The sequence below is a fragment of the Tenrec ecaudatus genome, chromosome 1, assembly GCF_050624435.1.
Source record: "Tenrec ecaudatus isolate mTenEca1 chromosome 1, mTenEca1.hap1, whole genome shotgun sequence".
Classification (NCBI taxonomy): Eukaryota; Metazoa; Chordata; class Mammalia; order Afrosoricida; family Tenrecidae; genus Tenrec; species Tenrec ecaudatus.
Genome location: NC_134530.1, coordinates 60,424,406 through 60,441,721, shown reverse-complemented (window position 1 = coordinate 60,441,721; position 17,316 = coordinate 60,424,406). Strand labels below are relative to the sequence as shown.

At 57.3% G+C, this 17,316-nt stretch overlaps 1 protein-coding gene across 3 annotated transcripts; it reads left to right on the top strand.

Annotated features, from left to right (window-relative positions):
• Nucleotides 1–415: 415 nt before the first annotated feature.
• On the top strand, nt 416–16,567 carry CSF3R (colony stimulating factor 3 receptor). Of its 3 annotated transcripts, none has more exons than XM_075554021.1 (17): nt 416–552; nt 1,695–1,777; nt 3,362–3,442; nt 5,908–6,207; nt 7,079–7,202; nt 7,314–7,501; nt 8,183–8,352; nt 8,458–8,611; nt 8,696–8,775; nt 9,175–9,388; nt 11,877–12,065; nt 13,860–13,961; nt 14,420–14,566; nt 14,674–14,814; nt 14,989–15,082; nt 15,340–15,418; nt 15,784–16,567. In XM_075554021.1, the coding sequence occupies exons 3-17, from the start codon at nt 3,382–3,384 to the stop codon at nt 16,255–16,257; spliced, it is 2,517 nt and encodes an 838-aa protein (XP_075410136.1). In that variant the 5' UTR covers nt 416–552; nt 1,695–1,777; nt 3,362–3,381; the 3' UTR covers nt 16,258–16,567. The 3 variants fall into 3 exon arrangements, with proteins under 3 accessions (XP_075410136.1, XP_075410128.1, XP_075410133.1); XM_075554013.1 differs by having other exon boundaries at nt 15,337–15,418; XM_075554018.1 differs by having other exon boundaries at nt 422–552; nt 1,622–1,777; nt 15,337–15,418.
• The last annotated feature ends 749 nt before the right edge of the window (nt 16,568–17,316 follow it).

Sequence of the window (17,316 nt, the reverse complement as noted above, 5' to 3'; positions counted from 1 at the left end):
TCTGCACGCCCTTGTCACCTGGTGGGCACGTGACGCAGCGCCGTGGGCACCAAGGCCCGGATTGTTGCTGAGAAGGGGCTTCGGGCTGAGGGGAACTTCTAACCCAGGTTCTGTCTTCAAGTGATGCCCCCTTCAGGGAGGGGGGGCATGGGCATGGCACCCAGCCAGCTTGGAGCCCAGGCCTGACCCAACCTCAAAGCTTGGGGCTCAGGAAATCCGGAGGAGGGGAAGGGGACCTCGTTGCCACATCCCCCAACCCCTTTGAGACCCCCGAGACAGGAAGGCTGCCTGGGCCCCACTAGCTTCCCTCCCGGGCTTCTTCCTGGGAGGAAGGGGCTGCCTGTGCCTTTGGCGCAAGGGAGGGAGGGAGGGAGGGAGGGAGGGAGGGAGGGAGCGAGGCCGAGGGTGTTGCAATCTCCAGCCCAGGGCCTGTCAGAGGCTCAGCCATTAACGACGGACTGGCTGTTTTCAGGAACTTGCCCTGAAGAGGGGGTGAGACCAGGAAGGCCTGTCCATCTCCCTCCAGTGGGCTGTGCAAGCAACAGCTGCAGCGTAAGTAGGGGACCCCCAGAGGACCGGAGCTGAGGCTGGATGGGGACCTGGAGAGCAGGCCCCCACCTTCAGGGCTTGTCCCAGGGTGCACCACCCTTTGAGGATGTGGGGCAGCGGGGTTGGGGGGGGGGGCGGGCATATATCAGGAATGTTGCAGTACGCTGACTAGCTCCTATGGAAGCAGAGCTGGGTTCGGGGGCACACAGATTTGAGCTCCCACTGTCTCTGTCTCTCTCAGAGGCTGGGCGTCTTCAAGTCCCGGTCTCGGTCTCTCCCTCTCGTCCCTGGTCCCTGGCCTCTAGCTTACCGTCTGTCTTTCTCCCCGGGCCTCTCCTCTCGCTGTCTGAGGTTCTCTCTGCATCTCCCTCTCTCCTTGTCTCTCAGGGTGCACTTGGTCTCTTCTTTCAGGTATCAGACGGCTTCTCAGCCGCTGTCTCTGTCCCTCTCCTCCCTCCCCATCACTCAGTATCTCTCCATCTGGCTCCAGGGTTCCTCTGGTCTCTGTCTGCATCTCTGTGGGTCTCTCTCGTCAGTTCAGCGAAATACGTACCTTCTGTCTTTGTCTCTCTCTTCAGCCCACCCCCTTCAACCCCTTGCCCCACGGAACCACAGATCTGGGCAGGCGTCCTTCTCTGTTTTTCTTAGCCTCTCCTCTCTCTGACAGTAGAAAGCAGAGAGAGAGAGAGAGAGAGAGAGACAGAGAGAGAGAGAGATGAGGACAGCAGAGAGGGGAGCGGCAGTGGGACAGGAAGCAGGCAAAGGACCCAGAGCACCGTGAGCTGGGACAGTGTCCGGAGCCCCTGGGAGCTCAGGGGAGGCAGACAGAAAAGGAAGCAGAGCAGCTTGCCTGGTCTGAGGGACCCAGGGGCTGGAAGGAGGGGCTGCTTAGACTGCATAGCATAGCACGAGAAAGCCAAACACGAGGTGGCAGTCCCAGGAGGCCTGACCAGGCAGCACGGGAAGGGGTGTAGGGGGTTAGACAGAGCTGGACTCCAGGAGGGGGCATCCGCTGGTGGTTCACGAAGACAGCCTGCTGAGCTAGTGGGTGCTTACTCCGAATTGGTCACAGGACAGAAGCCTTTGCCACAGCCTGGTCACCTCACCCTCCTGGGGATGTGTGCTCCTGTCACCCCTTTGCACAGATGGGGAGACTGAGACGCCGAAAACCGAAGTAACTCCTCCAAGGTCCCGCAGCCAGTCGAGGCAGAGCTGGCCTCCAAATCAGGTAGAGCGCCCGCTTCTCTCCATCCAGCCCCCTGCCCTGAGCGCGGGACCCTGGTGGGCGGGGGTGGGGGGAGTAGAACCTGTGTGGGGACCAGTCAGACGCCGAACACACCAGCATTTGGCATCCCACGAGAAGGATGCCCGGCCCCCCAAGGCGTGGAGGTGCCATGGTACCTCAAGGGGCATGAGTGGGTCCAACGTTGAAGCTGGCTGTCCCAGGGGCAGCAGACTGGGGCACGATCAAACATGCTGCGAGATGTGTCCCAGGATCTAGACCTAGAAGGCGTCTGGACCTTCCCAAGAATTCGACAGGGAAGGAAGGACTTGCCAACCACTGTCTGGGAGTCACACAGGCTTCTCACTGCACAAAGGCACCCAGCCGAGGGACCAGGGGATCTGGTCTCAGTTCAACAGGCTGTGAGTCCCCATGCGTGACTGTGCCTGCCCAGAGGAAGGAGGGCTGTGGTTTGCTTGTGCGCAGTGGTGACTCTTGGGCCAGCAGCTGTCCTGTCTGCTGACCCTGCAACACCGAGGGGCAGACTGGCGACTGTGGGGAGGCCTTCACAAGCAGGAACAGCCTTACATGTCTGGGGAGCGCTTAGTCAGCTCTACTTGGAAGCAAGGGACAAAAGATTCCCTTTACATGCCTCGCTGTGAGCACTGGTTCCCATCTCAGCTGGCCACTGGAGTCTCGGGGGACACCCCTGCAGGATTGTGCTCCTGCTTGTCCCGGCAGCGATCCCACTGCCCTTCCACCAGGAGCAGCAAGAATGTCCTTCCTTGCTGCTCCTTCCCCGTACCCTCCTGGAAGCATTTAAGGGGAAAGTGAGGGCTTAGAAGCCACACCCCTTTACACACTTCCTCTCTCTACCAGAACCACACAACCCTGACTCCAGAGGGCCTCCAGAGCTCTGCACCAGCAGTGGGGGTAAAGGAGACCCCTGTGTGTGCCCCGTCTCACAGGTTCACAACCCACCTTTGCCCCCAGCCGGCATCCCACAGGTGTGGCTTGACAGGCCCTGCTGCATCGCTCCCCAGGAGAACCCCAGGGCCGCATGTTAAACCTGAAAAGGAGCTAGTGCGCCCCCCTAGGGCAACCGGAGTCAGTGGGTGAATGCTCCTGGCCTCCCTCCCACCCAAGGGAGAGATTCCCTTCCAGGTAGACAATCTGAGGTGCACTACACCATCACTCAGAAGGTCCCAGAAGGACCGAGCCCCCGGGGGTGACAAGCTCCACACTGTCACCTGGTGTTGACGTACCCTCCTCCCTGCGCCCTTCCTCTGTCCTCGGGGAGCCTCCAACTTGAACTGCCTGTGCAGTCGAACCCTGGCTTCAGGAGGGCACCCAGGGAACAGTGAACTCGGGAGGGGGCTTTCCTGAGAGCCAGACCTTGCGCTCTGCCCTTGACCTGCACCCTTGCCTGGTTTCCTCCCAACGTTCTGTGCAGGACACGCTGTTGTCCTGTTGTCGCCCCATGTTACAAAGCGAGGTCCAGCCGCCAGACCACACCACCCTGCGGAGCAAGAGTTACCATCAGCTCTGATTCCAAAGGCCAGGCTCTTACCCAAGCCCCTCTGCCTCCAGGTGAGCCCCAAGCTGGCGCTATGGCTGGGCTGGCTACCTGGAGCCTGACCACAGCTGCCCTGATCGCCCTGCTCCCGCCAAGTGAGTGCCACGGGAGTGGGGGTGTGGTGGGGAGGAAGTGTTAGAGGGAGCGCTATTGGGGGAGGGGTGTCATTCACCCACCATCCTGCTCCAGGGATGCCTGGAGAAGCCGAAAACACTCAGGACTGGGACACAGAGGGGCAGGGGGCAGCTGAGCAGACCTGGGAAAGCCTGCAGGGCAGGCCTTGTCTACAGACCTCTACCAGGCTGGCAAAGGGAAGCTCCCTCACAACCTGGGCAGGCAGCCAAGGGCCTGGGAGCCCAGGGGGGGGGGGGGGGAGTGAATCGCAAGGAGGCAGTGTCATCCTGAAAGAAAAGCACAAGCAGCGCTCTCCAGCCGTGGGGATTCTGTTGTGAGAGGTGATGAGCTGCCGTCTCCAGGGATGTGCGAGCTGGGGCCGGGCTGACAGGGGTGCTGCGGAGCAGACAGTAGGAAGTAGGCATCGCAGGGCACAGGCCACCTCTGCTGCGTGTGTTTCTCTTTCATATTTTTAACGCTTTGGCCTCCATCCTTCGACGTATGAAACACAGGCCAACCCGAGCTCTGCTGTGGAGAACCACAGCTTCGGGGGGAGTTCAGAAGTAAACAGCTTTGCCAGCTTCCTCTCGGCCTGAAGTTCTCGGTCCACCAAGCAGTGGGAGGCCCACGCAGAGAGTCAAGTGTTTGCTCTCTGACCTTGGCCACTTTGCTTTGACTCCTGGGGCACTGAATATGCATGCACCAAGGGCCTGCTCTGCTCCAGCCACTGAGGCCGCATGGACAGCGAGGTGCCATACACACAAGGTCCCGGGCCTCGCCAAACGTGCGAACGGGCTTCACACAATCCATGGGGACATTCCAGTCGCTTCATCTCTCCGGGCACTTTGTGAAGGCCCTTGTGTGAGCTAGCTGGGGAAGCAGACAGTGGACGCTCCCAGGGCTCTCTAGTTGCAGAGGATAAGAAGAGTTTGGGGGGAAACACAGGGATCTGAGCCTGGTCCGGTAAGCAGGGGCCTCGTCTGGTCCTGGAGGGGCCTGGTGGCACAGGGGTTATGTGTTGGGCTGCTAACTGCAAGGTCAGCAGTTTGAAACCACCAGCCGCCACCCCCTGGGGGGCGAACAACAGAAACCATGGGAGAAGGGAGGCAGCAGTCAGTGTGAGATATGAAAATAATAATAATCCTTTATCATTTATGAAGAGGACACAAGAGAGGGGAAAAAAGAGGAGCGGATACCAAGGGCTCAATAGAAAGTAACTTTCTAGAAAAGAATGATGGCAACATATGTACAAATATGCCTGATATGACTGATGTATGGATTGTAACAAGAGCCCCCAATAAAATGATCTTTTAATAAAAAATGAAAAAGAAAGAGCCCACCAGCCACTCCTTGGGGAAAAGACAGGGCTTTCTACTCCCAAAAAGAATTACAGTCTTGGAAGCCCCGGGGACAGTCCTGCCCAATAGTGTCCTTAAGAGTCGGCATCAACTCTGGTAGTGAGTGAGTCTGGCCGCCGGGGACACATTATGTTAACCAGGAGAAAGACGTTGGAAAGAGGGGGAGGAAGAGAGGGTAACTCAAGTAGGAACGGGGCCGTGGAGATCCTACCCTGGGGAGGAACAGCAAGAAGGCCCATGCGGTCAGATCCAGAGAGGATGGTCTGAGCTGGAACGGAGAGAGCAGGGCAGGGTCCGGGCCACAGGGCCGCGCGAAGGATTTGGGCCTGACTTCTCCTCCTCGCAGTGAAGGCTTACTTCCACGCCAGACACTGTTCTAAGTGTCTGGTCCATGGGCCCCGCATGGGATCCTCCCAGCAAGTCTAAGTCAGGGACTGTCTTTAATCTTTATTTTACAGACGAGTAAACAAAGGCATGGGACGTCTCCACAACAATGCCAGGATCACACCAGTCAGGGATAGAACCTTAGCTCCAACATCAACGTCCTCACCCGTTCCCACGTTTCCTCCACCCTCACACTGCCTTTCGGAGCAACCGCACGCCCTTGAAGTGGTCGCGGTCTGGTGGCGCCATCAGATCTGAATCCTTAAAGCTTGCTGTGGGGGGAGGATGCTTATCATTCTGGTGACTGCTGTCCCCATCCTTGGGGAAGATGCCGGTCTGTTTGGGGGTGTGCCAGAGCAGGCTTTCAAGGGCCAATGGTGCACATCCCTTCCCACGCTCAGGGGCTTCGGGTGGGTGGCTTGGAATCAGCTTTGGCGCAGGTATGCACACTGGGGTCAGTGGCACACGCTACAGATGAGGGTCTGTTTTCCCCTAGAGAGCTGGTGTGAAGCATTCATTAGCACAGCCCTGTCACTCAGTCCTGACAGCCTCGCCCAGCCCCCATGCACACCCTTCCACTCCAGCCCCCCCCCCCCCCCCCCGTCTTAGCAAGCGAGGGCCAAGACTCCAAGAGCGCACAGAGCTTGAGAGGCCAGTTCTGTCAAGCTGAGGCGTCATCCCTGACCCACTCTCTTCCACCCCAGGCCTCGAGGAGTGCGGGCACATCAGCCTCTCAGACCGCGTTGTCCGCCTGGGCGACCCCGTCACAGCCTCCTGCATCATTAGCTGGAACTGCAGCCAGCTGAACCCGGAGCCAGAGATTCTGTGGAAACTGGAATCAGAGCTTCAACCTGGTGGGAGACAACAACGCCTACCAGATGGGGCCCTGCAGTCCAGCATTACCCTGCCCCACCTCAACCACACGAGGGCGCGCCTCTCCTGCTACCTGCACTGGGGCGGCAGCTACCTACAGATCCTGGACCAAGCTGAGCTGCAGGCAGGCTGTAAGTCCCTCTAACCATCTACCCACTGTGCTGCCAGGGCTCCTCTTCCCGAGCAGTGGGCACCATGAGTAGCCTCACTTTGCAGATGAGGAAACTGAGGCCCGGGAAGGATACCTGACTTGCCAAGATTTCCACCGGGCCGTGTGGCTCTAAAGCCAGTGCTGATCCCGTGACTCTCTCCGGCTGCAAATCAAACCCACCACTTCCTTGGCCACCGGACTGTGTGTCCGAGACAAGCTTGTCTCCGGGTGGGCTTGCTCCCCGCCTCTCTCCCAGCCCGGTCCCAGCCTTCTAAGCAGCACAGAGTAGGTTTTGTGCAAAGATGAGGCTAAGGGAGAAAAGATACAGCAAGGTTCTTGATGACCAATCAAGAATACTAGCAGCTGACACTTAATCGCTCTGACTTTGTGCCGGGCACTGTCCTAAGGACTTTGTGTGCACTGAATCATGGCGCCCTCGCCGTAACCCTGGGGCGACGTGTATTACTGCTATTCCTCCCAATTTCACAGCTGAGAATCCCGGGCCGCAGAACACTCCATTGACTGCGAGGTCTCACTGCGTCTGAATGACAGAACCAGGACGAAAGCCTGAGCGTTACAATGTCATCGACAGAGGGGTCTAGAGTTGGGGAGATTGGAGGTGGGGGCCACCACGCGCAGGTCCTATGGTGCTTGTCGCCATTCACGCCTGTAATTTGCCTTCCCCAGGTTGCCCTTCAGGTTCATTTTGTACAGAGACAGGGGTGTGGACGGGGTGACCCCAGGGGGATGGACGCAGGGCAAGAGCATGAAGCCAGACCAGAACTTGATCCAGACCTGAGCTTTCTGACTGGTCCCACCCCAAGCCCTCACCCTCTCACCACCCCACACAGATCCTCCCCCGGCACCATACAACCTGTCCTGCCACATGAACCTCACAGCCAGCAGTCTCATCTGCCAGTGGGAGCCAGGACCAGACCCCCACCTGCCCACCAACTTCACCTTAAAAAGCTTCAAGTGAGTGGGGCTTCTGGCCTCAGCTCCCTTCCTCTGGGTCAAGGGTGGGACATGGGCAGGAGGACTTTGCTTGGAATCTCTGCTCAGCACCCAACCCTGACCTGTTGGCAGGAGCCGGGGCAAATGCCAGACCCAAGAGAAGCCCATTCCGGACTGTGTGGCCGAGGCCAGGCAGAACCACTGCTCCATCCCACGCAAGCACCTGACCCTGTACCAGACAATAGGCATCTGGGTGCAGGCAGAGAATATGCTGGGAACCAGCCTGTCCCCACAGCTGTGCTTTGATCCCATGGACCTCGGTGGGTGACTCTGGGGGTGGGGGTGAGAGAGGCAAGCAGAACCAGAGAGGCACCGAAAGCAGCAGGGTCCGGTGATGGGCAGAGAGACGTGGGAAGATCTAGGAATTGAGGCAGAGACGAGGGGCAGCGCTAGAGGGACATCGCTGGAGAGAGAGAGACGGAGACAAATGCAGAGACATGAAAGGGACCCAGAGGCAAGGAGCCACGTCTATTTATTCTTTCAGCAAATAATTCATTTATTCTCATGCCCACCTTGTACACAGCATGGTTATAGGTGTTGTGGAGACAGCAGTGAATAAAGTATTCATGATCCTGCCCTCTGCACTTGACATCTCCCTGGGAAAAATCAATAAATCAATAGGGGAGTAAATGCAATGAGAAAGAGAGCAGGATGGGGACAGTTACTGTTTCCGTACCATGGCATGACGGGGGAAGTGCAAAGGCCCTGAGGCAAGCAGTTAACAAAGACCTGGAGGGACACAGTCGTGTGTATATACACAGGCGCAGACCCAAAGCGTGGAGACGTGGCTGGACAGAGATGCAGGAACACGTGCCCGAGAGATCCTGGATGGAGGCCCAGGGAGGAAAATGGAACCATAGACAGAGAGAGGAGGCGGGCTCTGGAACCCTAGAGGAGGGTGTCAGAACCAGAAGCGGTTCTGACAAGCATCCTCCTTGCAGTGAAACTGAAGCCCCCCATACTGAGGGCGCTGGAGCCCAGCCCTGGGGGCGTCCCGGCCCTGCCAGGCTGCCTGTGGCTGTCCTGGGAGACACATAACTCAAGCTGGTTCATCAGAAAGAAATGTGAGCTGCGCTACCAGCCTCGGCTTGCAGAAGCCAGCTGGGCCCTGGTGAGGCGGAACGCCACCTCAAGAGCCGGGAGTGGGGGTGGTTGGGGCTTGAGCTGGCCCTGGAAGGAGCCAGGCAGCTAGACTCAGGGCCACGCCTCCTGCCAGGTGACCCCCTTGCCCTCCAAGAGCCTCCGCCACGAGCTCTGTGGGCTCCTGCCGGCCACAGCCTATATCCTGCAGATGCGCTGTGTCCGCTGGCCCCTGCCAGGACACTGGAGTGACTGGAGCCCCAGCCTGGAGCGGACCGCCACGGAGCGGGGTAAGTGGGTGGTACATGGCTTGGGTGGTCCTCTGGGTCCAGCCCAACCTCCAGGGCCCTCCCTGATGGACAACCTCTTCACAGCCCCCAATGTCAGGCTGGACACAAGGTGGCGGCAGAGGCAGCTGGACCCCAGGACTGTGGAGGTGCAGCTGTTCTGGAAGGTGAGCCCTTCTCAGAGCCATCCCTCCACCCCTGAGACCTCCACCCTCCCTGACCGAGGGCTGCATTCTGGGATCCTTTGCATGTGGTTTAAATGCGCTTTGCATGTGGTTTAAATGCGCTTTGCATGTGGTTTAAATGCGCTTTGCATGCACCAAGTAAGCTGGGGACTGTCCTCTTCGAAGAGACTATGAGGTAGTACTCACTTGCGCCCCCTGAGGGGCAGTGCAGGAATAATCACGTACATAGCTGCTATGAGCACCTGCTCGCTCTTGCCTCCTTCTGAGGACCTGGTGGGGGGAACAGAGGGACAGAGAGGGCCCAGGTCCTGTGATCTGCCCACCCCAACTCAAGACAATCTGTACAGTCCCCCTATGTCTGCCTTCCTATTCCTGCCGCAGCCAAGGCTCCTGGAGGAAGACAGCGGGCAAATCCAAGGGTACCTGGTCTCCGGGAGACCCTCAGCCCAGGCTGGGGCAGCCCCACTCCTCTGCAACACCGCGGCACTGGACTGCACCTTCCGCCTGCCTTCGGAAGTCCGGGAGGTGGCTCTTGTGGCCTACAACACAGGAGGGACTTCTCAGCCCACACCGGTGGTCTTCATGGAGAGCAGAGGTACAGGGGCTGGCAGTCCTGAGAACACCATGGTTCTGGTTCGGCATGGGCATGCTGAGGGCTCACACCCAGTTTCGTCCACTGTTCACAGTGTGGCCTCGGCCTCTGTTTACTCGTCTGGAAAATGGGCACGATCATGGTGCCCAACGTCAAGGAGTCATTGGGGAGAATTAAATGGGTTCGGATGCATGCCTGGCACAAGGGAGCTGCCCGATATATGTTAGTCCTTATTATTATCAGCGAGAGCCAGGTAGAGCTGGTGGTTTCTACAAGCACACACAAACACACATACACACACACACACAGCAAGTAAAGAAAGCTTTAAACGTGTCCAGCTGGAACATGGTTCCTGAGCTAACTGCTCGTTCTCATGGGGATTAGTCATTATCTCCCCCCAGGATCTCCTGAACACTAGGCGGGGCTGCCAAGGACAACAGCACTCATGACCAGCGCCGTACTATCAACTACTCCTACTCCTTAGCTGGGTGACCACAGACAAGTTGCTTAGCCTCTCTGTGCCTCTCCGTTTCCCAATGGCTCAAACGGGAATAATAATAGTCCCTCCCTCACGGGACTGTGGCAAGACTTGATGAACAAACCTCTCCCAAGGATTGCGGCTGGCACCTGCCAAGATCTGGAAAGGAGAGAAGACTGGCGCGGAATTGAGGCATTCCAATTGGGGGGTTGGCGAAGCACGTTGGGGATCGTGGGGGCTGCCAGGAGATCAGAGCCATCTGTCTTGGAAGAAGTTCCTGCCATCGCAATGCCCCCTAGAAAGGAGGGTGGGGAGCCTGCCTTGCTCCCTTTAGACTTGTTGTCGGGAAAAGCCCATCCCTGGAGGAAGGCGCCGCACTTGATAGAGTGGACACGGTCAGCAGAAAAGGGGAAGGCCCTGCACAAAATCACTCGACTGGGGCTTCCGACACAGCCACACCGCATAAGGGTGCTCTCAGTCAGAGCCACCTGTTGCTGCAACAGGTCCCTGGGTGGCACGGGTGGCACCCGACTTCTAGCCCAACGTTAACCTAGTAACTCTGCAGAAGAAAGACCTAGCAGCCTCACTCCTCAAACTCTACAGCCAGAACCCAGAAGCCCTCGGGAGCGGTGTTGCTCTGTACCACGTGCAGTTGACAGGGCTTTGGGTCAACGCAACGGCACGGGTCTAGTTGGGTTGACGAGTCTTATTACCAAGTACTACTCTACCCGTCGAGAGAAAGATGAGGCCATCTGTCCCCATCAAGATCCACAGTCTCAGAAACCCTTAAAGGGTCCACAAAGGGGGGGGAGCTCTGCCTGAGTGCGGATCACACTGCCAAGAGTAAGTGTGCCCCTCATTATGTTCCTGTGGAACCTGTACAGGAACCAAACAGCCGTGCCAACAGAACAAGGTGCTAGTGATGGTTGGAAACCGGGAGAGGTGTGCATCGGGTTGTGTCCTGTCACCATATCATTCGCTCTGTGTGCTGAGCGAATCATGGAAGAGACTGGACTAGATGACAGAGAACGCAGCACCCGGATTGGGGGAGGGCGGGCTCATTAACAACTGCCGCTCACACAACCCTGCTCAGGGAAAGCAAAGAAGAATTGAAGCACTTCAGTGTGGATTACAATTTACTGTAAAGAAAACCAAAATCCTCCGCCTGGACCAACAGACAACATCGTAAGAGGCGGAGCAAAGACTGCAATGTCAAGGTTTCACTTGACTTGGTTCCCCGTCAATGCTCGCGGGAGCAGCAGTCAAGCAGTCAACGTGTTGCATTGGCCAAATCCGCTGCAAGAGACCAATGTAAAGCGTTCAAGAGCAAAGACGTCCCCTGAGGACTAAAGTGAGCCTGGTCCAATGCCCTCATAGGCATGCGAAAGTTGGACAATGAATGAAAGAGAGCAATGAGTTGATGTATTTGAATTATAGCATGGACAAAAAATATTGAAAGTACCCTGAACTGCCAAAAGAACAAATAACTGTCTTGGAGGAAACACGGACAGAATGTTCCTTATAAGTGAGGATAACAAAGCTTCATCTCATATACTTCAGACATGTTCTCAGTGGAGACCGGTCCCTGGAAAAGGCACTCATGCTTGGTCAAGTAGAAGGTCATCCAGAAAGGGCAGGACCCTTCACAAGATGGACTGACGCGGTGGCCGCTACAGCGGGCTCGAACACACGATTATGGGGATGCAGGACCAGGCAGGGCTTCATTCATGATACGTCTCTATGAGCAGGGGCTGGTTCATCGGACCTCACACCCATTGGACGGTGCTAAACATGCTGTGAGCATCCTTCTCACTTAAGCCGCACCACAGCCCTGTGAATCGGGAACGTGTATCATCGTTTCCATTTTACAGATGAGGAAAGTGAGACCCCGGTGTTCCCTTACCCAGAGTTCCCCAGCTTGTAAGTAGCAAAGCCGCGAGTGATCCTGAGCTTCGACCTCGGGGACCCGCGCTTCCTGTCTCTTCATTCCACTCTCTCCATCTCTGTCTCCAGGCCCACCACTAGCCAGACTCCATGCTGTGGCCCGAGATCCTCACAGCATCTGGGTGGGCTGGGAGCCCCCCAGCCCCCGGCCCCAGGGCTATGTGATTGAGTGGGGCCTAGGTCCTCCCAGCCCCAACACCAGCAATAGGAACTGGAGGGTGGAACATAACGGGAACATCGCAGGGACCTTGCTGCAAGGTAAGCAGACCTGGGCAGGGCAGGTGGTGGCGGGCAGAGTGAAGGAGAGAGGGGGAGGGGACAGCTTAGTGAAGTACATTCCCCAGTTTTTCTGGATCCGTGTGTGTGCATGCGTGTGTCAAAAGATAGACACAACTCTTGCCAAGTCAACCATTTCTAGGGACGTGGATTTATGTTCATGTTGTACAACTGTTCTTGCTAAGCTTCTCTTGCCGATAATTCCACCACCATTAACAGAAACACCGTGCTCCCTAAGCACCGTGCTCCCTAAGCACCGTGCTCCCTAAGCACCGTGCTCCCTAAGCACCGTGCTCCCTAAGCACCGTGCTCCCTAAGCACCGTGCTCCCTAAGCACCGTGCTCCCTAAGCACCGTGCTCCCTAAGCACCGTGCTCCCTAAGCACCGTGCTCCCTAAGCACCGTGCTCCCTAAGCACCGTGCTCCCTAAGCACCGTGCTCCCTAAGCACCGTGCTCCCTAAGCACCGTGCTCCCTAAGCACCGTGCTCCCTAAGCACCGTGCTCCCTAAGCACCGTGCTCCCTAAGCACCGTGCTCCCTAAGCACCGTGCTCCCTAAGCACCGTGCTCCCTAAGCACCGTGCTCCCTAAGCACCGTGCTCCCTAAGCACCGTGCTCCCTAAGCACCGTGCTCCCTAAGCACCGTGCTCCCTAAGCACCGTGCTCCCTAAGCACCGTGCTCCCTAAGCACCGTGCTCCCTAAGCACCGTGCTCCTTTGCTCCCTCCTGCCCCTCCCTGGCAACCACTAAACAGAACCTTTGGTTCCTGCTTATTTCATAGACGTGAGCTCACAGCACACTTGTCCTCTTGTGACTGACCTGGTTCACGGAGGGTGATCGTGTCAGCGTTTCATCCACGGAGGCGCACGCATCAGGACCTCATTTCTCTTGGTGGCGGAGTGATATTCTGCTCTGCGTGCACTAGATTTTGCTTACCTCGCAGCTGTTGATGTGCGTTTTGGTTGTTTCCACCTTTGGGCGATCGGGAAGGGCACTGCTGTGAACGTTGGCGGGCAGGGCTCTGTCTGCATGTCTGCTTGCCGGGCATGTGCCCAGGACTGTGCCTGCTTGGGCAGAGGGCAGCTCTGTGTCCCAACGTTTTGAGGAATAGCCAACCTCTTCCACCGGGCAGGTACCAGTTTGCATTCCCACCAGCGATGGATGCGCTTCCAGTTTCTCCACATCCTTACCGATCCTTGTTGTTTTTCTTTTCATCACTGACATTTTAAGGGGCTGAGTGAGAGCGTATCTCCCAGCAATTTTGATTTCCAGTTCTCTAATCACGCCACTGAGCATCTTTCCGTGGTTTTGAACCGTGGACTATCTTCTTAGGCAGCTCAAGTCCTTGGCCCGTTTTTTATTGAGCTGTTTGTCTTGTTGCTGTTTATGTGGTACAAGGCATTTGTTTCTTTCTTCTGTATTCTGGATATAATGTCTTCCTCGGAAATCTGGTTCCCAAAAGCTCTCTCCCAGTCTGCAGCCTGTCTCGTTGCTTGGACAAGGCCACTTGTGTGGATGAGGCCTCCTTGATCTCCTTTGGTCTGGATCCTTCACATTTCCCAGAATCAGGAAGTTCTTCCCACAGTCTAATGTGATCCTCTTATTTGGCAGCCCTGATCCTGCTATGGCTCTGATTCTTGCGTCCACTTCTCTCCCCTCATCCTTGACATCTACAGGGATTGAAGAGATTAGACCAGCAAGGTCAGGTTCAGGCTACCCCTGGCTCCAGCCCTGAGGTCAGCGCCTTATGAGAGCGCCCACCCCATTCTTCTTTGCAGAGGACGTCAAGCCCTTTGAGCTCTATGAGATCACCGTGAAGGCCCTGTACCAGGACGCCATGGGACCCTCCCAGAACATCTATGCCTACTCCCAGGAGAAGGGTTCGTCAGTGGCCAGGCCTCTTCCCAGAGTCCTCTCCTCCTCGCCCAAGGCCTGCTTGCCTCCCAGCGCTTGGGAGTACAGGGGAGCCTTTCCTCCTTCGCCCCCTCAACCTCAAACTCGGGAGAGGGGCTCTCTCCCAATCCTAAAATAACCCCTGGCTTACATTTGATCCCGGGGAAAGCAGCTGGGCAGAAAGCGGGTAGTGAAGCTTGGAGTCCCCCAGAACCATGTCGGAGCCTGGCTCTGCCACCGTGGTTGACGGATCCTGACAAGGGTCCTGGGAAAGTGAGACCACGGAGCGTGTAGAAACTGGTGGGAGTCCCCTTGGACCCCCTATCCTCAGCCACCCTGCAGTGCCCCCGCCCCGGGGTTCATTGTCTGGTGGGGCCATTCGGAAGCCACTGGGACTCACAGTCCTGCCTGCTTCCTGCAAGCCCCCGCGTGTTTCTTCCCACAGACCCGCCCCGTGTGCCGGAGCTGCATCTGAAGCACATCGCCAAGACCTGGGCCCAGCTGGAGTGGGTGCCCGAACCCCCTGAGCTGGGGAAGAGCCCACTCACCCACTACACCATCTTCTGGACCAACGCTCAGAACCGGTCCTTCTGTGAGTATCCATCCTGGGAAGCCTGGGGGAGGGGCGCTGCTCAAAGCCCCAGAGGGAGCCTGAGCGCTCAGCTACCAGGCCCAGGCTGACTGTGCTCTGGTGCCCAGCCACGGTCCTCAACACCTCTGTCTCGGACGTCATCCTCCACGACCTGGAGCCTGCCAGCTTGTACCACGTCCACCTCATGGCCACCAGCCGGGCCGGGGCTGCCAACAGTACAGGCCTGACGCTGGTGACCTTGGCCCTGGGTAAGAAGATGGGGCTGGGCAGAATCCTCCACCCACGGGCTCTCCATTCCAAAAATAAAACTGCCCGGGACCCTAGGCTGAGGGGGGAGGCCCAGCCTGCCCTGGGACCCCAGGCTGAGGGAAGAGGGCTCAACACATGCACTCTGACCCTTGCTGGCACTCCCTTCACCTCAGAAGAGTCCGAGCTGCACATCCTGCTGGGCATGTTTGGCCTGCTACTGTTCCTTACCTCGCTCTGTGGGACTGCCTGGTTCTGCTGTAGCCCCAGGTGAGTGCCCCTTAGAGACCTGTGCCTGCTTCGCGCTTCCCTGACCCATGGGGAAGTGTAGCCCCAGGTGAGCCAGCCCACTTACTCCCAGCCCTCCAGGCCTCAGTGGCCCTGTCTGAGATTCCCAAATCCCCCCCCCTTCTCCTCTCCACACAACGGGGATCCCTGCAGCTGCTGGGGGTGATTGGGAGGAAGGACAGAGGACTTGCTGAGAGGCTATAATGGCCCTGGCCTTCACCTGCCCCCTTCTCCAGCAGGAAGACCCACCTCTGGCCGAGCGTCCCTGACCCTGCCCATAGCAGTCTGGGCAGCTGGGTGCCCACCATCATGACCGAGGTGAGAGCCCTGCAAGGGGAGGGTAGTGGGCTGGTGGAGTTGGCCCGATGTGAAAGGAGACCCCTTTGAGGGTAAGCACATAGGCCCTGTCCACCAAGATCCTCTGGAGTGAAATGGGCCTGAGTCTGGCACCCAGCTCTGCCTATCTGAGCCCAAGAGTCACTGTGTGTGTGGGGGGGGGGGTGTGCGGTGGGGAGGTGGGGGTTGTCTATAGGGTACCCCGCACCCATCAGACACAGAAAGGGTACTTTGAGTTCCAGGCAAGCAGCAGGATTAACCCCACCCCTGGCTGGACTCGGGAAGGGCAGTGCCTGGGGCAAACATCAAGAAACTTAGCCTCTCCTCACCGCATGTCCTGTGTCCAGGAGGCCTTCCAACTGCCCAACCTTCGGGAGCCCAGCATGCATCCCATTGCCAAAATCACGGTGCTGGAGGAGGACGAGAAGAAGCCAGGACCCTGGGAGACCAGTGACGGCTCAGGGACCTGCGCCCTGCCCACCCTGGTGCAGGCCTATGTGCTTCAGGGGGACCCAAGAGAAGCCTGCCCCCAGCCCCAGTCTAGCACCAACGACCAGGTCCTTTATGGGAAGGTGCTGGGCAGCCCCACAAGCCCAGGGCCAGAGGACTACATCCGCTGCAACTCCACCCAGCCCCTCTTAGGGGGCCTCACCCCTAGCCCCAAGTCCTATGAGAACCTCTGGTTCCAGAACAGCCCTCTGGGGGCCCAAGTGCCCCCATCCCCAAGCCAGGATGATGACTGTGTCTTCGGGCCATTGATCGACTTCCCCCTGCTACAGGGGCTCCGAGTCCATGGGGTGGAGGGGACAGGAGGCTTCTAGGGCTTCCTGGAACTTCTCCATCTGGACCTGCCCCCTAAGGGGCCTAGGCTGCTCCGAGGAGACAGTCGGGTCAGTCAGCTAAAACCTACTCCAGCTGCCAATACCCCAGTGGCTCCTCCTGGCCTTGCCTATCCTCCCAGGTCCCCATGGCCCACCCTACAGCCAGCAATGTCCTGTCTCTGTGGGCCGGACCTCCCAGGGCACCTGCACACTTTGTCTCAGCCGGTCTGGCCCACTAGCCTTTTGTACTCGTTTCCGGCCATTGTGTTCTTTTAAATGAGTGTTCATTTTTGAGAAACTCTTGAGCGTGCCTGAGTCTCTGGTCTGTTCTTCTCTGCATTCAAAGCAGCAGCGGTTGTGTGGTAGGGTTCCCATTGTCCACACAGGAGCTCCTGGTTGGATCCCCAGACGTCCCACCAAGTGGGCAGCCACCACCCACCCGCCCCCGGAGGCTCTGGTGCTGCTGTCATGCTATCCAGGTTTGAGCAAAGCTTCCAGACAGGCTAGCAAGAACGAGCTAGTGACTTGCTGAGAAACTCAGCCAGTGAAAGCGCCCAGTGGATGACACGGGTCAGAGAGGCAGCCACGTGTGGGGCTGCTTCAGGTCTAGGCAATGATGTGTTCTGTTGCACCAGGTGGTCAGGGGCCAACTCCACCCCAGCTTAGAACAGCAACGGCAGTCGGGGTAATTTGTTCATTTGCTGATTCATTTCTTTAAAAAAAGAGAAAGTTTTATTGGCATATAACTCACAAATCACACAATCCAATAGTTTAATCATACAAGAAGAGTTGTACAATCATCGTCACCACAATCAATTTTAGAACATTTTCTTCCCAACCTCCCCAGCCGTACCCCTCAAACCACTAATCCAGTTACTGTCTCTACGGATTTACCTAGCCTAGATTTCACATACAGAAAAACATTTTTTTTAAAGACACTAACAGCAGTAATAAAGTAAAACAGAGAATAACCTCAACTGGCACCGCAGAAAACATCACAAGCTAGAACCAATTTAGAATGCGTCAGAAGGGAGACCAAATGATAAGGCGTTGAGTTTT

Bases quoted from the DNA above. Each gene is read 5' to 3' on its own strand.
- CSF3R (XM_075554013.1), top strand. From the start codon at position 3,382: ATGGCTGGGCTGGCTACCTGGAGCCTGACCACAGCTGCCCTGATCGCC. The intron at 7,203-7,313 runs GTGAGTGGGGCT...ACCTGTTGGCAG, and splicing joins TTCACCTTAAAAAGCTTCAA to GAGCCGGGGCAAATGCCAGA. The intron at 7,502-8,182 runs GTGGGTGACTCT...TCCTCCTTGCAG, and splicing joins CTTTGATCCCATGGACCTCG to TGAAACTGAAGCCCCCCATA.